Raw genomic sequence first — 22,696 nt, 5'->3', positions numbered from 1 at the left:
TTGTGTAGAGTCTGATTTTAATTTTTTTCTAAAAGATAGTTATATTGTATTTTAAGTAACCAATATTGTACTTCCCCAGACAATTATAGTGCATATGTTAAATGTAATGGTATGTAAATGTTTCTAAATTGTTTAGTAATTTTAGCATTTCACCTTCTTAAAGGAAATTTCTCATGATATAAATCCCTAATTCTCACCCATTAACTTTATATGTCCAGACATCTTGATTGATCTTTTAATTAGTGTGCAAGAATGAAACTATATACTATAACTTTTAATCCTGTAAGTGTATCATTATTTTTTGTAAGCTTTTAATAAAGATTACAGAAAAGTTTTAGTTGAGTAATTTTACTAAAGGTGTGTCTATGCATTTATAGTTATAACCTTATTTAGGCTCTAAGTAGTATGATTTTCAGCTTGGTTAACATGATATTCATGTATATTTAGGTAATTAGCAAAAAGTAAAGTTTTTGTGGAATCCTTCCACGTATATTAACAAAAGTAAAAACAGTAAACTGATTTATGGATGTTAGTGGCTTAATAATTGGGTAAAATAAAGATAATTTTAGGCTTGTATACAGATAAGACTTCATTTTAATTAGTTATTGTATATAGCTGAACTATTGAAAAAATTGTAATCAGAATGAGCTTGCCCATTACGTAACTTTTGCTATTGGTTAAAAATAATGTATACTGAGTGACATTAAAATTGCAACAACTAGTAAAATGAGGTGTTTCAAACAGGTTGAGCAGTAACGGTACAAACGTGTCTGGATTTTAATCATGAGTATTTTCTGAAAACAGTTAAGTAGTTCAGATCTTTTTAATCAGCATGATCATGTGCCAATATTTAAACCGGTCAAAACTTACCCATCCCTTGTTGTTGTACATTATGTGAGAGTATGAAAAAACTTTTGTATGCAGTACACACTGTTCCTTTAGCCTGTAAAATGCTAGGTTTTAAATGTTTAATTTCACCACAAAGAAAGATACCACGGCTGATGCAAGAAAACAGAGATCAGGTAGTTAGGATGCTAATGACAGGGATGACAGCAGCCAGGGTCATAGCACACTTTGGGTGCACTTTCATGCATGTCCACACACAACAAGGGTGTGTACAAATTGTTTGAATGAGAACAATGTGAATGTTCTGGACTGGCCTCCATAGTTGCCCAATATGAATCCCATCGAGCATCTATGGGACATTCTGGATCAGTGCATCCATCAGCAGGATTCTGTCCCCAGCTCTCTCACTGAACTACATGCAGCACTTCTGGCTGAGTGGAACATCATCCCCCAGAGGCAGACTGACAATCTGGTGACATCTATGCTGCATAGGATCCAGGCTTTTCTTGTGGCAAATGGAGGACTTGCCCGTTATTAGTGTTCAGGACATTGAAATCCTGATTAAACTGTTTGTGTGCAGTTTCTAATCATTTGAATATTGTGTAGTGCAAAGACATGATGAATTCATGATATGTACATTTAAAACTTATGTTTAACCTAGCATATTAAAATTATTTAACTGTATGTACGTTGTTGCGTTTTTAATGCCTCAGTATATTTGCAAACATCAAAGAGAGTTGACTTTTTTTTTAAAGACAGTTTTTGATGGGATGGCATATTATATAGGTTTGATTTCTTGGTTTATGTCTCTGTAAGTCAAGATTATCAAAAGCTATATAATGAGCTTTTGTCTTAAAAGTTAAAAATATGAAACTATATATTTGTAACTTATGTTAAGTCAGAAGCTCAAATAGAGATGGAAAGAATATCTAAATTTGGAAACATGAGTTGTGTGATATAGAAAAATCAAGATTGAGAATTTAAGTATATCTTTTTTAATATAAGAAAGTAAAACATTAAAATTTGATTTATTATTACATTTTCATGCAAAATTTATTGATGTATATTGATAATAAGTTTCTTCAATTACATTTTGAATGCAACCACATGAAAAGGATATAACATTCATCCTTTTACCTGCCAATATCTAGAAAAGGTTGTGTAAAACTAAGCCTGTTATAACAGTCCAGTTTACACATGATAAAATTTAAATGTTTTAATATTGTTCTATAAATTTATTTAGGAAGTTTTAGAGATTAAAAAGAAATTGAGATTTTTCAAATGGAGAAAAGTATTTTTAATTTTATCTTGAAAATTACTTTGGATTTAGAGCAGTCATTACTTTGACTCCATATGTTTAGGATGAAATTCCTAGTGAAAGTACTGCACTAAACCTTCTAAAATTTTCTTATCTTACTCTTAATAACTTGTTAATATATTCACTTATGACTCGAGACTTATTGATTTTTAATACTTACTAAAAGCTTAATATGTTCTGTACATCTCTCCAGGTTTATTAAAAGTTACATTATGAAAACTTAAAGGTCTGTTTACAGTCAGTTTGTAGATCAAATCAACTGAACCAGGAGTGATTGAGTTAACATCATCTTGTTTTAAAGAACCATTTCATAGTGCTGGTTAACATGAGCCCCTTTTATTTTTTAACATGAACAAGAAAACTTATCTATTGGTTATTTGACTATTGCTACAAAATAATATGTTAGGATTATCTTAATACTGACTGAATATTTTACAGGTATTAAACACAAGTCCTCGACTACTAACAAAATTAAGAACTTCAGAGGTGAAGTCTTCAACATCTTTTGGGAAAAAAGTTTGTGTGTATTGTGACAGTGTTTGGTAACTCCTGTTCCCTTGCAAATCATGGGCTTATTCATTGTAGTAAACAAAAATTTACATGTGCAGTGTGTCGTAAGACCTTGCATCATTATAGCTTGTGAGTATTCATAAGCATTTTATTTCATTTTTTGCTTTAGTTTATCAAAAGGTATATCTAAATTTATATATAATTTAAAACTTTTATGAATTTATTGTGCTTAATTTTGTAGCACGTTTATGTTTATGTAATTTAGTAATGAGGTGTTTTGAGTCCTTTGTTGAAGATGTATTTTTCTTTGCTTAGTTTACAGCTAACAACCTATCTTTCCAGGTAGAACTGAAAACGTCTATTTCCCTGAAACACCTAAAAACAGTATCGTAAACTTTTTAAAAGAATTTTCACACAAAACTATCAACATAATTTTACAGAAAAGAAATCTAAAAACAACCTTGCACAAAAATATATTCTATAAACAACTTACAAGACAACATCAAAATTCTAAAAGCAGATAAAGGCAATGCTATAGTTATAATGAACACATTAAAAAAATGAACAACATCATCTCAGATACAAACAGATTTAAACTACAAATCCAACACATATGCGTGAAAACCAGTTAAACAAACTACTACTACAAATGAAAAAAAAACAACACAATCTCAGAAAACATTTATTCTTACCTACAAAAGACCAACTCATGCACACCACAACTATACGGCATCCCCAAACCTCACAAACCTGATATGTCGACCTACGAATTATTTAACTACAACCTTGGGAAATATACAGCGTGGATATTTTCTAAATATGCAACATCAGCCGGCTCCTTTTTCAAACACTTTCAACTTTAAATATATTCTTAATCAACTAAATTATAAAGCCTTAATTTCCAGTTTCAATGTAATCTCCCTCTTCACAGAAATCCCAACAACTGAAGCCTGCAAGATAGGTTTAGAACTATATATTAAAGACCCCAACCAATTAATACATTTCCCCAGCAACCAATTAGCAATTCTTATAGAATTCACTACCACCAAAACTAACTTCATGTTCAGTAACTAAAACTATCTACAAATAAATGGCGTAAGTACAGGGAATCCCATGTTACCAGTTCTAGTCAACATTTTCATGACAGATTAAAACACAAACATACACCCACCATTGTATTGGTACAGGTATGTTGATGATACACTTGCTGGATTCACATCTACAGAACACACATTTAATTTTTCCAATCACATTAACTCTACACCCGAACATTAAGTTCACCTGTGAACAGTAAAAAAACTAACGAAATAGCATTTCTTAACCTCAAAATCACTAGAACTGATACGCAACTCAAAATAGAAATTCACAGAAAAATCACCCATACTGGATTATACATTCCCTGGAACTCAGCACATGAAACAAAACAAAAACTCAACATATTAAGAAACCAAACAAACACAGCCAGACACTATGCTCACCCAATAAAATTAATGATGAAATCAACAAAATAAAACACTTCCTCAACAAATTTCCTCAAAAAACTACAGAACAAATTATATGCATGCACCTAGACCAACAACAAACAAACAACAATAAATCCCAAGATACAATAAACTACAAAACCTTATACTTCTGCATACCATATGTTCCCGACATCAACGTAAAAATAACCAACATTTGGAAAAAACATAAAACACAATGTTCCAGTAAACACCAAATTTATTCAAAAACCAAGTACAAAACTAAAGTCCATACTATGTAAAAACTACACTGAAAAACACAATACAAACATAATTTATAAAATACAATGCAACAACTGCCACGACTTCTATATTGGAGAAATAAGCAGAAAAATGGAAACCAGATTCAAAGAATGCAAAAAAATACCTTCACACATTTTTAGACACTGCAAATCAAATAAACACCCAGATATTAAGTAGGAAAACAAATGCAAAATCAAAGAAGCCCTACTTATACAGCAACTAAAACCAATATAAAGAAACACCTTTATACTTATACTAATTAATAACCTAACATCTGCATGCAACACCCCCTACAATCCAGTACCTGTTTATACTCTCTTCCCTAAGATATGTGTCCATTAATGGTCACATTCAAACTCACTCTTTCTTAAACTGAAGATGACCTAGGAAGGTAGAAACATTGTTCTCTCCATATCGGTAAAGGCGTTAATACCCATACCAGCCATTCTGAGATACATTTTTATTTCAAGTGGGTTTTTCATCATCAAGAATGACCTGAAGATTATTCAACTTCAAGTTTGGAGCACTAAAATCTGCAATACACTTTAAATGTACATTGAGACATGGCTAATGTAGATTTATATGTGTATGTGTTTTTATATATATTGTATTCATATTAAATTATATCTAAATGAAGTTAAATGAATAAACAAAATCATGAGGAAGGATTGTATTAAAAACAGAAAATCCCAACCTCTGATTAATTATATTGTAACTATAAAATTTTCAAGCCACAAACCAAAACACATTAACATGAAATTTTTTAAAATATGCTACACATTTTCAAAACAGATTCTAGGGTACAAGCTACAATGAGGGATTATAAAATGTATCCCAGGTTTTGGAGGTGACTGTGGAAGTAGGACTCACATTGCAGTGGGGATACACTGTCTCTCAGTCTTAACCTCCAATTTACTAGTGTCGCATAAGAAAGAGAAATTAGGAGAGCAAGATGTGGGTGCTCAAGCCCTTAATGTCCCACATCTATATCACCCTTCACTGCCTGCAGACAGTTGTGGTAAGGTGACTGCTCTTCCAAGTTAGAATAAGAAAAAGATAAATTTAAAAAGATGAAAAATGATAATAAATAAATTAATAAAAAAATGAAAGTAAGGTACTACCATTTGGGGTTAAAAAAGATTAAACTTGCCTCTTGAAGTTAGCATTCCTGTCCCAAATATGGTAGAGGCACTAATTAACATGATATTAGCAAAGTGATAGTTTACTGTAACTGTCATGCTTTTATATGCAGCTTAAGGTGTACATTCACATAAAGTAGTGCCAAGTTCTTAGATTACCTTATTTTTAATAAACAATTTTTTTAGTAATTTTTAATAGAATTTCACTGATTTTACTTTCTTTTTATTTATTACAGAATAATATAATAATTTTATCTAAAATTTCTTTATTAAATCCATTAACTATTAATTTTCTTCTCAGTGTATCAACATTATTAATGAAATATTGTAATTTATTACAAACTTTACAATATCTGAATAACTACAAAGTTATAATATTTTTAATAGGGTGGGTATGGCACATTACTATATAAGGAGGGTAAATCATAAATTGGAAAATCAAAATATTTTCTTTTATCAAAAATATTTATATTGATATCCTTTTTATAATTTACTTCTAAATGTTCATTTGTATGGGCTGGGTGGAAATGATTTTAATTTAAGAAAACATGTTGTTCACTATATGTCTTATTTTCAGAACTGTGAATTGAGGAGAGTGATTGGCATTATTTATAAGTGATTTTTACCTTGTCATGACTGTGATATCCTGGTTGTAAAATAACTTATCTTTACTTTGTATCTCTTATTTTGTAATCAGTCATGGTGTAAGAATAAAAATAAAAGAAAACATTTATAAAAATTAATTTATGAATAAAAGAATAATAACTGAATATTTTACATTTAGAAATCAACATATGCTTGTCCATGGCATCAGGAAGAAGATAATTTGTGATTTTAAAGGTTGTGAAAAAACCTGTTTCACTGAAAGTTCTTTGAAGAGACACAAAGAGAATCATCATCATTACACAGATAACACAGTTGTTGTGAAACATAAAAACAGAACTGGGAAAAGAACAAATTACCCTTCATACCATCTTGTACTAAACTCAGTCATTAGTTCAAAATCATTAAAAGTGGTTTGTTATGGTAATAAGGAGGAAAATATTAATAATAGTGGAGAGCAAATAGATTCTAGATTATTTCATATTTCAGTTATGGCTGTGTCTTCATGTCAGAATGCTAGATGTCCAAGTCTTAAACTAAAAAGCCTGACAGAAAATTTTATTTCTAGATCTTGGCAGAATGGCTGTGACATTGTGTTCTATAAATGATAAAGAAAATGGTATGTTGCAGGAAGAGGAGTATAATGTTCCAGTCACAACTTCATTAACTAGTTGTGATGTCCTTGTTCCTGTATCAGCTATGCAAGTCCCAGATTTTACTTCTAATGCTGCTTTCAGTTTAATACCTGGTAAGATGAATTGTGAAACACTGAAAACAAATAAAAAATTGCATCTATCACCTCAGACCTCTGGATATAATGTTAGCTCTTCAAATTGTGATAACAGTGAAGATGGAGTTGGTGATTCTGGAGATTCATTTAGTAAGTACATTATTTCAAATTTAGATACATGTTTAAAGTAATTTTGTTTTAAGCCCTAAATAAATTTGCATATCATAAATATTAAAGGGAGATGCACAATTTTGTGACACGTTCATTTGAGAATAGTCTAGAGGTCTTAATTTTGCAATACGTGTTGACAAAACAAGTTTATATTTCATGCTGTATTGATTTTGTTAATTATATTTGAATAATTTCTTGGACAAACATCATTGTGATCATAATTATCTTTCAGGAAGTTTCAACCAACCAGCATATTCTAACATAATTAAACTGAAACTGAAATCTTGTTCATCTCTAAATCGTCTTCATAAAAAACCATATATAGTTTATAAGAAAGGGTCTGCCAAATCCAGTGCACTCACCAAGTACAGGCCTGTTCCTGTTGATGAAAGAAAGTTTGTCTGTCCAGTGTGCCATAGGGCTTTCATACAACATAACTATTTGTGAGTATGAATAGAAATTATCAAAAGGTTTAACCTTGTCCATTTTCATCAGAATGTGAGGCCATCTTTAAATCATACTCTCTATCTGTAATTGATTCAGTAAAAATGATGTGTTAGAGTGTGTTTTCATTTAAGTGCTTCTTCATTCTAATTTTGTGTAATATTATCTCCTCTAGATGTTACATGTTTGTAATTAGGTTGACAGTCACCATATAAACTCTTAATAATTACATTTAGCTAATCTTCTTTATTACATTTGACTACTTTTGCACAAAAGGGAAAAATTAATGTTAAAAACTGTGTAATAATTTCTTTAATTCTGTTACAAGTTTATAACCAAAACTGTGTAATAAAATGTAAAGAATATGACCAGAAAATGATAACCATTAAGTATCTTAAAATTAATAAATAAATTAATATTTAGAGGTTTTATTGATATTTGTTTTAAGTTGTGAAATTTCTAAGATAATAGGGTAACTTCTTTAAAATGTTCAGATACATTATATTGACACACCTTTTGTGTGGTTAATTTTATTGTAATGCCAAAAAAAATCAAAAACATGATTAATGAAAGGTTATCTTAGAACATTAAAAGTTGCTTCCCTTGCATGTAAGTATAAAATATGCCCATAAAAAACTGCAAAATATAAAATGTGAAATCATAAACTTGCATGTATCTCCACATAGACCCAATGAACCTGCATACCAGATTTGATGAAGATCCATTTACAAGGGGTAAAGTAATGGTAAAAAAATGCAAATTATATACTGGAAAACTGAAAATTTATCTCTCTATCAACCCAATAAATCACTGTCAAATATGGTGAAATTCCATCCACGAGGGATGAGGTAGTAGTTAAACGTATAAAAACTGCACTTGGAAAATTGAAAATTTGTATTCATTCCCACTTGGACCTAATGAACTTCCAGATCAGTTTTGAAGATCCTTTCACATTCTGTGAAGTAGTTATACAACAGACAGTACTGTTATATATTATTACTCTATTTTTCAAAATTTATATAGTGAATGATTCTGTAAACATCTTTGTGGATGTGTATAACATACAATTTTTTTAGAAATTCATATTTATTTCCAGAAATTTAAGAATACAATATATGGTATTTTGCAAAACACATTTGTAGGTTTTTTTTAGACAAAAAAACTTAACGGCAGTTTCATTTAAACTTATTAAAGTTTTATATCAATGTTTTTTTAAAATTACAAATACAGATTATAAAATAATGTTGAAAAAATAACGTTTGAAATTTTTAATTATTAGGATCAGGCACATGTTTAGTCATCAGAACAAGAAACCATTTTCTTGTGATGCAAAAGGTTGTGAAAAAAGCAACACAAATTTTGCATTTTTAAAGCATCACAAAGAGTGTTACCATAATATTACAAGTGTTATCCAAGATTCTGATGCTGTTTCACCTCATCCTGATGATATTTCTACCACTTCAATTGTGATTTCAGAGACGAGTGGTTTAGAACAACTGTCTTCAGAATCACAACTGCAATTGAACACATTCAATCAGAACCAGTACACTTCTAAACAAATTGAAGTCCTATTAGATACTGGGAACAAATATGATAACAGACAAAGTCAGGAACAATACAACTCTCAAACCATAAACACTGCTGTTTCTCTTGTAGCACAAGATTATGGACAGAATACTCTTTGCTCACAGGACATAAATTCAAAACGCATGTTGGAGAAAAGAGAGATTGTAGAAAATTATTTGGATGTGAAAGAAACGCATGAACAAACAGCTTCTTTAAAGCTTCCAGATTATCAGAATCAAAGCAAAGAGAATAACTTTTCTAATTTTTCTCAACAGCAACAACCAGGAATAGTAAATAGCCAGGAAGCTCAGCAACTTTCTCTTGTTGTACCCAAGTTTCAGACTTCTCTTAGAAATGCATCTCCTACAGTTTTAACCAGCTACTTAGTCAACACTGATGTTGATACAACACCCATCACTTCAGGAGGAAGTTTATTTCAATTTCTTCAAAAACAGACTGTTTTCTCTTCAGCAATTTCCAATTTACTATCTAATAATAGTGGCACCAACGTTTTTCAAAACACACCAACTGCACTTCAAACTTCACATAGAAAAACATGCTATCCTCTAGTAAAACAGATGTTATATTCCTCCCAGACTCTTAATTTGAACTACACTAATTGGATGAAAAAATTGAACATTACCCCCGAATCATTCCATCCTCAATTTCGTAGTCATCATCCATCTGATCAACTGACATACTTATTTACTCAGGTAAACTTACATTATTTGTGCAGTACTTAACTTTTTGTTCCTTACATGTTGGTTTCTACTCTAATCTAACGTACTATTAAATTGCATTAAGTGTATACTGATATACAAATAGATTTAAAGATTTGTACTTTCTCAACTTGAATCTTACAAACAGCTTCGTGGCACTTTTTTATTTTAGTCTTTATTTTCTTGTTTGTTTACTTGTTTTGTATGAATGTTTGTAGCATTATTGAAGATCTGTTTTTTTTCTACTTAAAAATTATAATTAAAAATTAATACAGTGATATATTAAACTTTTTCATTCACCATCTAGATAGCAGCTATTGACATTTTTAATTATATTTTTGAATTACATTGAGAAGTCTTAAATTTAATATTCACATGGTGTCAGAATTTTGTATATGTAGCTGGGATTCTTTTACAGTAGGTTTTCATGATTTGTTGGAGATAGATTCAAACAGAAAATGGACAGTACACAATCAACTTGTTTAAAGTAATCTATTCAAAACAAGACAAAAATAGGTTTCCTATTGTGTAAAGAATTATGTACATAAGTTGCATCTATAACTAAATTATTTTATAATTACTTTATAATCCAACTGACAAGATGATTTTTTTTCTCTAACTCTTATCACAATAGTATCAGTGAATAGTTCACTTTTGCTACCCTCTCAGTGTGGATTCCTGTACATTGTGAGGGGACCTCCCAGGGAAGGTTCTGTTCTTTCAGTTTACCTCCTCTGGGATCTAAACATCCACCCACGTGTTTGCCATACGTGGTGACCCATAAAGGGGAGGAGAGGATCCTGGTGGTTGAGGGGTCCAATCCTAACATACCACTTTGGCCTTGAATTCCTGTAGATGGGCAACCTTGGGGTATGGCCTCCCTAGTGTCAATCGGCTGGTCCACTTGGGCTAGGTTCAACTAAGTACCTGTGTTGGATGTTTTATTAGGTGTTGTAGACATTATATCTGATGCTGGTGTTTGGGTAATGTGCTCACAAAATCCTGGCATTGCTGCAGTGTCCTTATTTGACATTGCAGTAGTCTCCTCATAGGTCTCCATGATAGGTGGAATCAGTGGGTATAGACAAATTTTTTTATTATGGATCCTCCAAATAAAATCTTAAATAAAATAATGAAAAAACAGTTCATAGGTAAACGACCACGTCTTGAAGATTCTGAGCGGCAATCTTCAACATCTGTAACACTTGTATCTCATTTTCTTGTAGTACATTCTCTTTCAGACAAACTTTTAGGGCAAATGTCTCCCCTTTTTCATTGAGAAGAGTCTAGAGCAGGGGTGTGCAACAGGCGGCCCGCGGGCCACAACCCGGCCCGCCAAGCCATTTAGTGTGGCCATAGTTGTTGTAATCTAATCATGTGGCCTGATCTGTAATCCAACGCAAATGGAATATTTTTAAAAGCATCGATCCTACGGGATTCCCAGGCTTCGACTCGACAAACTTCTAAAATTATCTTTGCTAGAGAGGAGCAGGCCGAATTCGATTGGTCGGCCTCCTTAGGGCATGAATAGGTGACGTGCACTAGCACTATTGTCTACGACTCAATGTCATGTCCTGAACTTCGCCTTCGCCCGCTGGCGACAATTTTCCCTAACCTCTGCTGTCCGTCATTCATTATTGGTGAAAATTTTATTACCTTTTACAGTTACTACAAGAGATTGAAGGTAAATTGATTATTATTTAGCATATTGTTGTGACTTTACTGAATTTATTAAAATTTTTGCTTTCAGATGCATCTGATTCTATGTACAGTGTGACCTCGTTATTCGCGGGGTTACGTTCTTTACCCTCCCGCGAATAGCGAAAACCGCGAATATTGGATGCAGTTTTAAAACGTATATGTATGCGATTATATACTATATGAAATGCTTCCCAAACACTAATGATACTTATACTCATTGATGCAGTAATAATGTAGCAATATTGCATACTGTTATGTATTTCACTAAATTGTACCGTGCGTTACCGGGCTGTGCTTTGCCGTTTGCGTTGTTGGGGAAGCTGAGGCAGTCAGCCAATAGCAGTCCAATCTTGTTTGGTGAAGACGACAATTGATAAAACGGCTTGATTGAGTAAATACAACAGAAATCTCCTCGAAAAGCCCTTTCAGTCTCTGTGACCTACAAAACGCAGTTCGCGCATAACCCGTGAATATGCGGGGCCGCGAATGGCGAACCGCGAATAGGCGAGGTCACACTGTATTTTGCTATTCTCAATTAATTTAAGTACCGGAAGGCTATGATCGGGATGCCAATTTAGAAACATGTGTTTCTGTCCATAAGAGGTTCCATGTGTAAATAAATTCTGTTTTTTCTACTTTGCTATTTTCGTGAGAATAATTTTTGTTTTGATTTCAGGGCTAGTAAAATGTCAGCAGTTAAGAAACGAAAAATTGATGATGAGGAAGGTTATTCAACAGTGAATGGTGCACAAAATATCTTGTTGTCCCACATAATCAAGGTGTTGTCTGCCTCGTCTGTCAAACTACAATTGCAGTCATGAAAGAGTACAATATTAAGCGACATTACGCAACTAAGCACTCCTCCCAGTTTGATGAAATTGTTGGTCAGGCACGAAAGGACAAAATTGAACATTTAAAACATCCATTGAAAAGCAACAAGGTGTTTTACCACTTTCAAGAAAAATTCAGAACTGGTGACAAAACTGAGTTTTAAGCTTTGTGAATGTATGGCAGAAAAGGGAAAGCCTTTCAGTGATGGAGAATTTATTAAAAATTGTTTAACAATATTCACAGAATATGCATGTCCAGAGAAAAAATATTTGGTGGAGCAAACTAGCCTTTCCGCTTTACTGTCTCACGAGGACAAAAGATCTTTCAGAGGACATCAAAGAAACTTTGAAAGAGAGATTGAATTCGTGTGAAGCTTTCAGTCTGGCTTTGGATGAAAGCACTGATATCAATGACACATCCCAACTTGTCATTTTCATCAGAGCTGTTACTGCAGGCTTTGATGTTTTCGAAGAGTTTTAGATATGGCAAGCCTTTCCTCCACAACCACAGGACAGGATATTTGTGAACAAGTGCTTAAGGTTGTAGAAAAGTTTGAACTGAATCCTTATAAATTATGTGGTGTTACAACAGATGGTGCTCCTTCCATGACAGGTAGGACAAATGGATTCACCAAGAAATTTCTAACTGCAATTGGAGCACAAGACGTAGTTGTAAGCCATTGCATTATTCACCAAGAGAGCTTGTGCACCAAAGTTCTGGATTTTGCAGAAGTCATGAAAATGTCGCCCAATGCGTAAATTATATTCAACACGAGGATTAAATCATCGACAATTTAAAACTTTTTTAGATGAGCTGGACAGTGAGTATTCAGATGTTTTGTACTTCTCTGCTGTACGTTGGCTTAGTAGAGCTGCTACTTTGAAGAGATTCTGGAATCTGCGAGGAGATTAAGTTCTTCATGGAGAGCAAACGTCAGAATGTGGACTTCTTGAGCAATGAGAACTGGCTGAATGACTTAGCATTCCTCACAGACATTACACAGCATCTGTCTGATTTAAACTTAAAACTACAAGGGAAAAGTCAACTTGTGAATAAGTTGTTTGAGCATATTTGTGCTTTTGAGAAGAAATTGGAACTTTTCCAGGTTCAGTTGAGAAGAGCCATATTGACCCATTTTACATGTCTTGCAACCAGGAAACTGGAATTTCTTAATCTGGATTGCACCAAATATGGAACCAGTGTACAAAAGCTGCATGATGAGTTTGCAAACAGATTTCCAGATTTCAGACAAACTGAAATTAGATTGAAATTGTTTGCTCAACCTTTGATTTGGCAGTGGAAGACAGTCCTGATGATTGCCAAATGGAACTCATTGAACTGCAGGCTGACATGGACACTAAAAGGAAATTCTCTGAAAACAGTTTGCTAGACTTTTACAAACTCTGTGTACGTGAAAAGTTTCCCAATTTGTCCGTCATGCACAAAGAATTGCCTCCCTTTTTGGTAGCACCTACTGCTGTGAGCAATTTTTCTCCAAAATGAAGCTCATCAAAACCAAATGTAGAAGTCAGCTGACTGATGAACATTTGACCAGTCAGTTAAGAGTGGCAACCACTTCTGTCAAAGCTGATATTGACAAGCTCTGCAAGGACTCTAAATTTCAAGTGTCGCACTAAAATGATCACTCATGCAAAATATAAAATATTATTGCTTGCATTTTGAGAATTTTTTTTAATTTATTGTGCATGTACACGAATAAGCTTGTTTTTTTAAGTGGCCCCGCTTGATTGATGAAGTTGGTTATATGGCCCACCGACGAAAAATGTTGCACACCCCTGGTCTAGAGGGACTTGCTGACTCTCCAAACTCAGTCAGAAAGCTTTGCTCTAGTGACAAATTGGTGGAAACATCCACATCTCAGCACAGTGAACTCCTCTTACATTCAAAGGCAATTGGGGATATACCTATTGAAGTTATGCCTCATGCTACTTTGAATTTGTCATGAGGGGTTATTGTTGAGAGGGATTTGAATAACATCCCCGAGTCAGAGATTCTGGCTGGTTTCTCCACCCAAGGAGTTTCTGCAGTGAGGCATATCTCCACTCATTTTAACATTTACATCACCATGTCCACCTGCCACTATTAAGGCAGGTGATTTTAATTACACACTACAGCCATACATTCCAAACCCTCTTAGATGTTTCCAGTGTCATTGGTTGGTATCCCAACGTGCGCTCGTTGCAGTGGCAAGGACTCTCATTGCGTCAATTGCAATGGCTCTCACCCATGCTACTTTTGCTCCTGCCCTAAATGGTTAGAAGTAAAAAAGGTGCAGTGTTTGAAGATGATTCAAAACATTGCTTACTTATCGAGCTTATCAGGCTCGAAAGTTGCTGTTCACCACTTCATATCAGACGTGTGCTGCTGCACTTCATTCTACTACTACAGTGGGACTGCAGATGGATCACTGTGTGCCTTCAAAAGAATCATTCTCAAACCAAATGAAAAGCCTTTTGACCTCCATGGTTAAAAAAGTTGATGAATCAATGTCAACACCCATCTCTGTCTCTAACATTCATTAGCAAACTCAAAGATCCACTTCCTTTGGTTTGGGGTACAGGCATTTCCTCAGGTACTTTTTCTCTCACCCCAAAATGCAAAATGATCATTTGTTCACGTCTTCAGTTGCTGGAATAACAAAGACCTAACCCTTCAACCCAGGTCAGGATCCATGGAGGTCAACAGATTTCCCTCGAATAATGACAATAAAGAAAAAAAAGACATGGTCGTAAACAAAAGGACTCTCCACCCAATTCACCTACACGTTAATAAAATTGGCCACCTTGATACAGTGGAAATTTTGAGGTTTATATTCTAATCTGGACAACATCAAAGCACTAATTGCTTCCTACCATCCTGTATGTCTTTTCTTATAGGAAACATTTATGAAACCTGCCAATACAGTCACCTTTTGGCAGTTTTTTTTTGTACAGAAATGACAGGCTGTCTGATGGATGAGTGCATGGACAGGTGACACAGTTGGTTGATCAGCATGTGCCCACTCTGTCTTTGCCACTCGACACACCCTTGGAGGCTGTAGCCATCTGTGTTTCCTTGGGTTGTACCATCACTGTTTGTTTTCTCTACCTGTTGCCTAGAGAGACATATGATCAATCAAACCTTGATACTCTCATTGAACAGTTGTCACCTCCCTTTTTAATCCTGGGATACTTTAATGGACATTATCTCCTCTGGGAAAGTGCTGATATTGATGGGAGGGGTCATTCTGTAGAGCGTATGCTCTCTGATCACAACCTTCCTCTTTTCAATACTGGTTCTTATTTTACTTATTTTCATGCACCTAGTCAGTCCTTTAATGTTATTGATCTCTCAGTTGGCTCCCCTTCACTGTTCTCCCACTTTTCATAGAGAGTTGACAATAACACATGATGCAGTGATCATTTTCCTATAATTTTGAGAGTGACTGGCCATGGTTGATGCAAACTGGCCCTCTTTCACTGCTCTTGCAGAACTTAAGAGGACTGTGTGCCAGCAGTAACTGACTATTATATAGACAGCTGCTCAATGTATTCCTAAATCCTCAACATGTTTTCCATGGAATCCTCATCCTTGGTGGAATCCTGCCTGCCACATGGCATGGAAGGTTCAAAAACGAGCTTCTTACATAGATATTCCACACTCTCGCACCACATTGCTTTCCAGCAGTTCCGTGCACATGCTCGGTGGGTAAGATGTCAAAGCCAGAAGGAACTTTGGATTAAGTTCACAACCATCATATCTTCTATCACCAGTTCAAAAGTCATATGGGACAAGATTTGGAAGGTCAGTGGGCAATATAATTCTGTCCCCCTCTTGATCTTGCTCTTGATGGCCAGGAAGTAGCTGATATCTGGTACATCACTGATACTCTGGGTGAAAGCTTTTGCCAGGTATCTAGCACTTCTGCTTCATCCTCTACTTTCTCAGCCATCAAGACTCGGGCAGAGCTACCACCTCTTTCTTTTCAAGCTGATTGTCTCTGTGATTATAATCATCCCAAACTGGAACTCAAACTGGCCCTTCATCGATCAAACCTGATAATATACACTAAGAAATGCTATGCCATATATCTCTTGCTCTTCTTCTGATTGTTTTTAACTTGATCTGGCAAGAGAATGTTTTTCCTGATGCCTGGTGCTGGGCTATGGTCCTACATTTCTCTAAGCCTGGGAAGGATCCCAAGGTTCCTTCAAACTATCGTCCAGTTGCTTTGATGAGCTGTTTCTGTAAGACCTTAGAGAGGATGGTTAATGCTCATCTTGTTTGGTTCCTCAAATCAAACAACCTCCTCTCGCCCACCCAATGTGGGTTCCAACAACAGTGCTTCACCATGGACCACCTGATTCAACTTGAAACGTCAATTAGAAAAGCCTATCTCAAACTATAACATCTTGTATCAATATACTCTGATGCTGAGAAGGCTTATGATACAACATGAAAGTATGGCATTTTGCGAGACCTCCATTTATGTGGGTTATGTGGGCATTTGTACATTTTTGTTAAGTTTTTATGGACAGGAGATTCCAAGTTTGTGTGGGTTTGACACATTCTCATTCTTTTCTACAGGAACTTGGAGTCCCTCAAGGCTGTGTTTTGAGTGTCACACTTTTTACTATAAAGATTAATGCCATCACTGAACAACTCTCTCTTACTGTTGCAAATGGGCTCTATGTTGACAACTTTCACATCGTATGTCAGTCATTGAACATGAGGTATATTGAGTGGCAGTTACAGACTGCCTTCAATTGTTTACTTAAGTGGACCACATCAAACAGATTTAACTTCTCTCTCTCTAAAACCGTTTGCATGCACTTTTGCCACTAATGGGGTATTCAACCTGATCCTGAACTCTGTATCAGTGAAGTTGGTTCTACCTGTGGTCCCTGAGACAATGTTCTTGGGGCTTTTCTTTGAATGTAAGTTGAATGTCAAGCAGCTACGTGGCCAAATGCACAAGAGCACTGAACATTCTCCATGTCCTCTCTTCCATTCCTTGGGGAGTGAATCAATGTTCCATGCTAAAGATATATTATGCTCTTATTTGATAAAAACTAGACTATAGGTCACTGGTTTATGGCTGTGCCAGGACTTCAGCCTTGAAGATGCTAGACCTCATTCATCATGAGGGATTTTGGCTCTGCATTGGTGCTTTCTACACTTCCCCAATTCAGAGCTTATACATAGTCTCATCAACCTCCTCTACCCCTCTGTCATTTGCAACTGTTTTTACTTTATGCTTCAAAACCTCAATCCTTACCACAGCATCCCACCTGTGGTTGTTTTCCTTCCTTGGTGAGCCATGCTTTTTCAGAACAGGCAATCTGCCATTGCTCCTTTTGGTCTTTGTATCCAGGTGCAGTTGGATGAATTAGGTTTGTCCTTGGATAGCATTGCTGTATCCACTGGTCAGCCCATCCCACCATGGCTTATTACAGTCCCCAAATGTGACCTTTCTTTAAGTCATCTGAGAAAAGCAGATACTCCTGATTGGAAATACTGTCATTTGCTGAACATCTTTTGAACCATCCTTCCATTCCTACTTATACAGTTGGTTCTCTGTGACTCTGTGGGCTCTGCCATGGTTTGTTTTGGGTTGGTGGTTGTGTACACAATCCCCTCTACAGTTTCTGTATTCACTGTTTAACTGTATGCCATTTCTCTTGCCCTGGATCACCTAGAAGCAAAGTAGTACTCAAATTGCACTATTTATACTGACTTGCTTAATTCTCTAGTGGCCCTGGAATTGCTTCACGTTAGTTCTCATACTGTTCACGCAGATATTCAAAACCGATTGGCCTATTCCTCTTTAACATCTACTTGTTCTTCCTGTAACATCCTGTTCTTCTGGATACCAGACTACCTTGGTATTTGCAGGAACAGGCTCGCCAACACCACAGCTAAATCTGTCTACTCTGGCACTATCACTGCTGTGCCTGTTCCATACATGGACTATGGTCCTGTATACAAGGCTCGGCTCCGTGCCAGTTGGCATTCAACCTGAAGTGAGCATCGTGAAAACAAGCTTTTCCAAATAAAACCCTCTATTGGACTTTGGCTATCTTGCTTCCATGAGGTTAAGAAGGAAGAATTTGTTCTAACTAGATTACGCATTGCTCACAGTTTTTTTAACTCAATGTTTTCTTTTATCTGGGGCTGATGCACCAATGTGTTGTGTGTGTAACACTCAGGTTACAATAAGCCACATTGTACTATTTTGCCATCATTATGACTCTGAAGGTCCACACCATTTTAAACATTTTGTACCAAGGTTTATCCGTAACGATAAACAGTGTTATTGGCTATGGTGACACTGTCCACCTGAGAAATGTTTTTAGTTTTTTAAATGCTATTTAAGTTTTTAATTTATAAATTAGACATTTTTTTTAATGTGATTTCCTTTTAAAAATCAAAGTACATCTAGTTCAATTTGAAATTAGAAAATGGTTGTAACATCAAATAACTCGAAACTAGGACTGGAAAGGCCATCTTCAGGTGTCTAATGCTGATGTTTGAACTACCCCTTAGTCATCCTGGTGAGTTATAATAATTAAAATTTTGCTACAAGTCTATTAAAACTAGTATTACTTTACTCTCTGAAATCAGCTATAACATCAAATAACTCAAAACCAGGACTGGAAAGGTCAGCTTCAGGTGACTAACGCTGATTTTTGAACTTACCCGTCAGTCATCCTGGCGAGCTACAGAAAGTCTTTCACAACTTGTATCACTGTGGTTTTTTCTTTTATTGCTGTAGACTAGATATAAAAATTGGATTTAATGCTTTTTATGTTTTTAATTCAAAAATTGAACTTTGTTTTGTTTTACCTTGATTTCCTTTTATGAATTTTAATAATTTTACTTTAATTTTAACTCTTTACTGGATGTTTGGCATAGATAGCCTAGTTGTTTTGTGCCATAAAATGCCAAACCAACCATCCAGCTTTTGCTACCCCTGTGGAGTACCACAGTTGTATCATGAACTTCAAATAATTATCTCCTTTTGATCAAAGTACACATAGATGGGTTCAGTGACTTTGGAGTAACCTTGACAAGACAAATTATACTCCTTATCTCTATTGAATTGTGTTAACTTCATGTTTTCTAACTTGTTTCTGACTGAAGTGTCTCTTCCGTTGCTTTGTTTGGTCACCTAGTATGTGTGTGTGTATATATAAACATACACACACCTTGTTCACAAAGGCCTTGAACTTTCTTTTAACTACACAAGCAATATTATAATGTAACAGTACTCACTTGGTGAGAAAAATACCAAAGGTTCAAATAATTTTGCAGCAACAACACTACAACACACAGTGTACGACTCTTAATAAGTATAACTATCACGTTTAAAATAATTACTTTTAACCTTCATATTATGAAAATAACCATTGATTATTAAGTCACAAAATAAATTAAATAGTAATGCTCACACTTAACAGTCTTGTATATCCAACTCATGGCATAGTCTTGAATTTAAATTGACATGTAATTTATAAAAAAAATGTCAAAACTAAATAAAATAATGTGTTCATAGCAAATGACTTCTGGAATATTTGAGCATGGTAGCAATAAAAATGCTCAATATATGAAATTGTTTATTGTTAAGAATAGTTTTTTGTTTTTTTTCTCATGAGAACATTTTATTATTAGCATGGAAAGTATGTTGAGTAAAATTTTAAAACTGCTTTTCTTAAATTTTATTAGATAATTAGTTTTACATGTTTGCTTATGCATTGCCAGAAAATTATTAGTTGTTTAAGAATCAGGAACTTTAGTTTTAAGTGTAATTTTCATACTTGCTTTTAGGGCAAGCCCTACAATCATTCAAACAATGTAACGACAGACTTGGGAAACATGTACGTATTTCTTTATTTCTGTTTTATATTTGTGAGTATATGTACACGTGTTTTGTAAATTTTTAGCAGTAATATCTATTTTTTAAATTTAAAATAAAGTTAGGTTCATTCTGTCATTTTATAGGAACAAACTAAATTTCATGAGGCTTAAAATAAAACACACTAACAATGAAAAATGTAGTGTGTATAATTACCACATTTTTTATTTCTTTAACTCTTTCAACATGCACTTGGTCAATTTGACTGATGACATTTTTTTAGTGAATTATTTTCAGTAAACTAAAAGAAAACAATTTGTCTCTGAGTATATTGAATTGTTTTTTTACTAAACTGTATGCAAAGTGAATATTAAAAATACTTCATCTCAAAATCTTATAATTTCGTTTGCGTATTCTCTAAAAACTTGTTAAATACATTTCAAATGTTTGTTTTAGTTAAATTATATTTTGTCTGTTATTTTCTCTGCCTTAACTCTATAAAAGATTGATCAGTTTGACTGAATGTAATCACGAAAATAAAATCAAAATAAATTTAAATTACCCTTTTTTTCTTTCTTAAATGACTTCAATTTGTAACATGAAACATCTATTGATACTTAACTTTATTGTTTTATTACATTTTGAACCACGTCTAACAATTGCTTGCACTGCTATAAGTTGTATGTCACTGTGAGGAGCATGCTCTTGAATTACATTACATATGAACTGCTCGTGCACTTGCCCCATGAAGACTTATTATTTATTGTGCCTAATCTAATGTTAACTAACCTAAAGAGATCTGTATATTTACATCTAAGTTGCATTCGTAATAATAAACAATGAATAAACATGAAAAAAAAAAGTAATGATACGTGTAATTTCCCCTAACTATTACAGTTTTTCTGGCTTTTCAATTATGGGATAAGTGCTTTTACAAATTTATCCAAGCTAGTCATTGTCTTTCATCTGAAACTTGTATTAATAGAGAAATTGAGAATTCTATGTTAAGAAGCCATTGTTATATAATACATCATTTCATGGATGAAAATCTTGGCTTTCTGTTGGTTATACATAATATAGAATTAAACATAAATGAGCACCATCAACAAAACAGAAAATGTGACAGCTGGGTGTGGCAAGAGTTTCTGATTTTCTATTTGATAGCTCTGGAACTAAACAAAATTGAAGGCTATAAAAAGAATGGTTTGACTAAATAATGATGATTTTGTGGTAATTTACACTAAATTTTGTACTTATTTGAGGAATGGTGAATAAAATAGAGAAAGGGACACAGAAAAAATGTCACATTTATGACAGAGAAAACTAAGGAGTTTTTATATATTGTCTTATAAAATTAAGAATTTAAAGCTTGTGTACTATTAAATTATGGATTATTAGCTATGATTTTATGCTATTTTAATTCGTATAACATGAAAAGTAGTTAGTTAAAATTCTAAATGTAAGTCACTAAAACTTTGTGACATGCACGGTGAATGATGCCTGGGCAGAGGGGTAGATAGTTACTTTCATGTTAAATCTAAACTGATAGTTTTATCTTGTATTGAAGCCCTCATATATGAGCCCATATATCTATGACATGAAAGGTTGTATTTGACTTGTAATATAAGCTAAATCCTTGTCATAAGTTTGGAAAGAATATATACCCAATGCTTTCAAACTCATTTTTGAGCAAATGAGAATTGTGACCCATTCTTCCTGGGTGGGATGCCCATGTTGAATTTATTTATAAGGACTGGTATCCCTCACACTGGGTAAATTGAAATGCTTTTAGTAAAGTGTTTTGTTCTGTGACACAGTAGAACAGTGCAGGCCAGCTTCAAACTCACAACCAGTGTACTATGAGTTCAAAATGCAAAGCCACTTAATCACACTACTTACCAAAAATCAGAATATCCATTCAAATACAGATTAGAATTTTTCTGTTTAAGGGAAATGAAAAATGGGATAAAGTAGCCATGATGAGAAACTCCTGAAAATCATATTTTTGTTTTTTTTCCCACTTGGTGGTGGTAGAAAGTGGTACAAATTTTGTCAGTTATAAAATTACATACATCTCCAATTGTTACTATGTGGTTCTATTTTTCCCCATCTACATCTCAGTTAATACATTTTTTGCTGATGTTCTTCCTTTCCTGGGAATAGGGTGGAAGTAAGTTATACACATGTGACTTGTGGTGCTTTTCAAGAGGGGAAATTATTATTAATTATATTGTGACCCTTGCATGGGCACTTGGATGGCTTTTGCAACTGACTTTTATATTGAATCCTTACCTTTTATGGGATGGAACAATTTGCTTATTTTAGCTGCAGAAACTACTTCTTGTAGGACTCTTTCTGGACATACATTTCTTTGCTTTCCAGTGCCATTAAATTTAAGGGATTTCCAGTCTTAGAAATTCTACATCCCCAACTTGAACCCATATTGATGAGTTAGTGCTTGAATGCTTTTCATTTAATTAGGACTGCAATACACACTTCT

General features: G+C 34.1%; 1 protein-coding gene across 6 annotated transcripts in view; it reads left to right on the top strand.

Moving 5' to 3' along the window:
- The window catches only part of LOC143226086 (uncharacterized), a 61,554-nt gene that overhangs the window by 12,810 nt on the left and 26,048 nt on the right, over window positions 1–22,696 (top strand). For all 6 annotated transcript variants that reach the window (XM_076456582.1, XM_076456579.1, XM_076456584.1 and 3 more), the window contains 5 exons: window positions 2,603–2,803; window positions 6,361–7,059; window positions 7,313–7,523; window positions 8,804–9,803; window positions 20,169–20,218. In XM_076456582.1, the coding sequence (XP_076312697.1) occupies window positions 6,759–7,059; window positions 7,313–7,523; window positions 8,804–9,803; window positions 20,169–20,218 (1,562 nt within the window). In that variant the 5' untranslated portion in view covers window positions 2,603–2,803; window positions 6,361–6,758. The remainder of the gene's footprint in view (window positions 1–2,602; window positions 2,804–6,360; window positions 7,060–7,312; window positions 7,524–8,803; window positions 9,804–20,168; window positions 20,219–22,696) is intronic.

This window comes from Tachypleus tridentatus, chromosome 9 (genome assembly GCF_004210375.1).
Source record: "Tachypleus tridentatus isolate NWPU-2018 chromosome 9, ASM421037v1, whole genome shotgun sequence".
Taxonomy (NCBI): domain Eukaryota; kingdom Metazoa; phylum Arthropoda; class Merostomata; order Xiphosura; family Limulidae; genus Tachypleus; species Tachypleus tridentatus.
The sequence above is the reverse complement of the archived record's forward strand: the minus strand, read 5'-3'. Positions and strand labels throughout refer to the sequence as shown.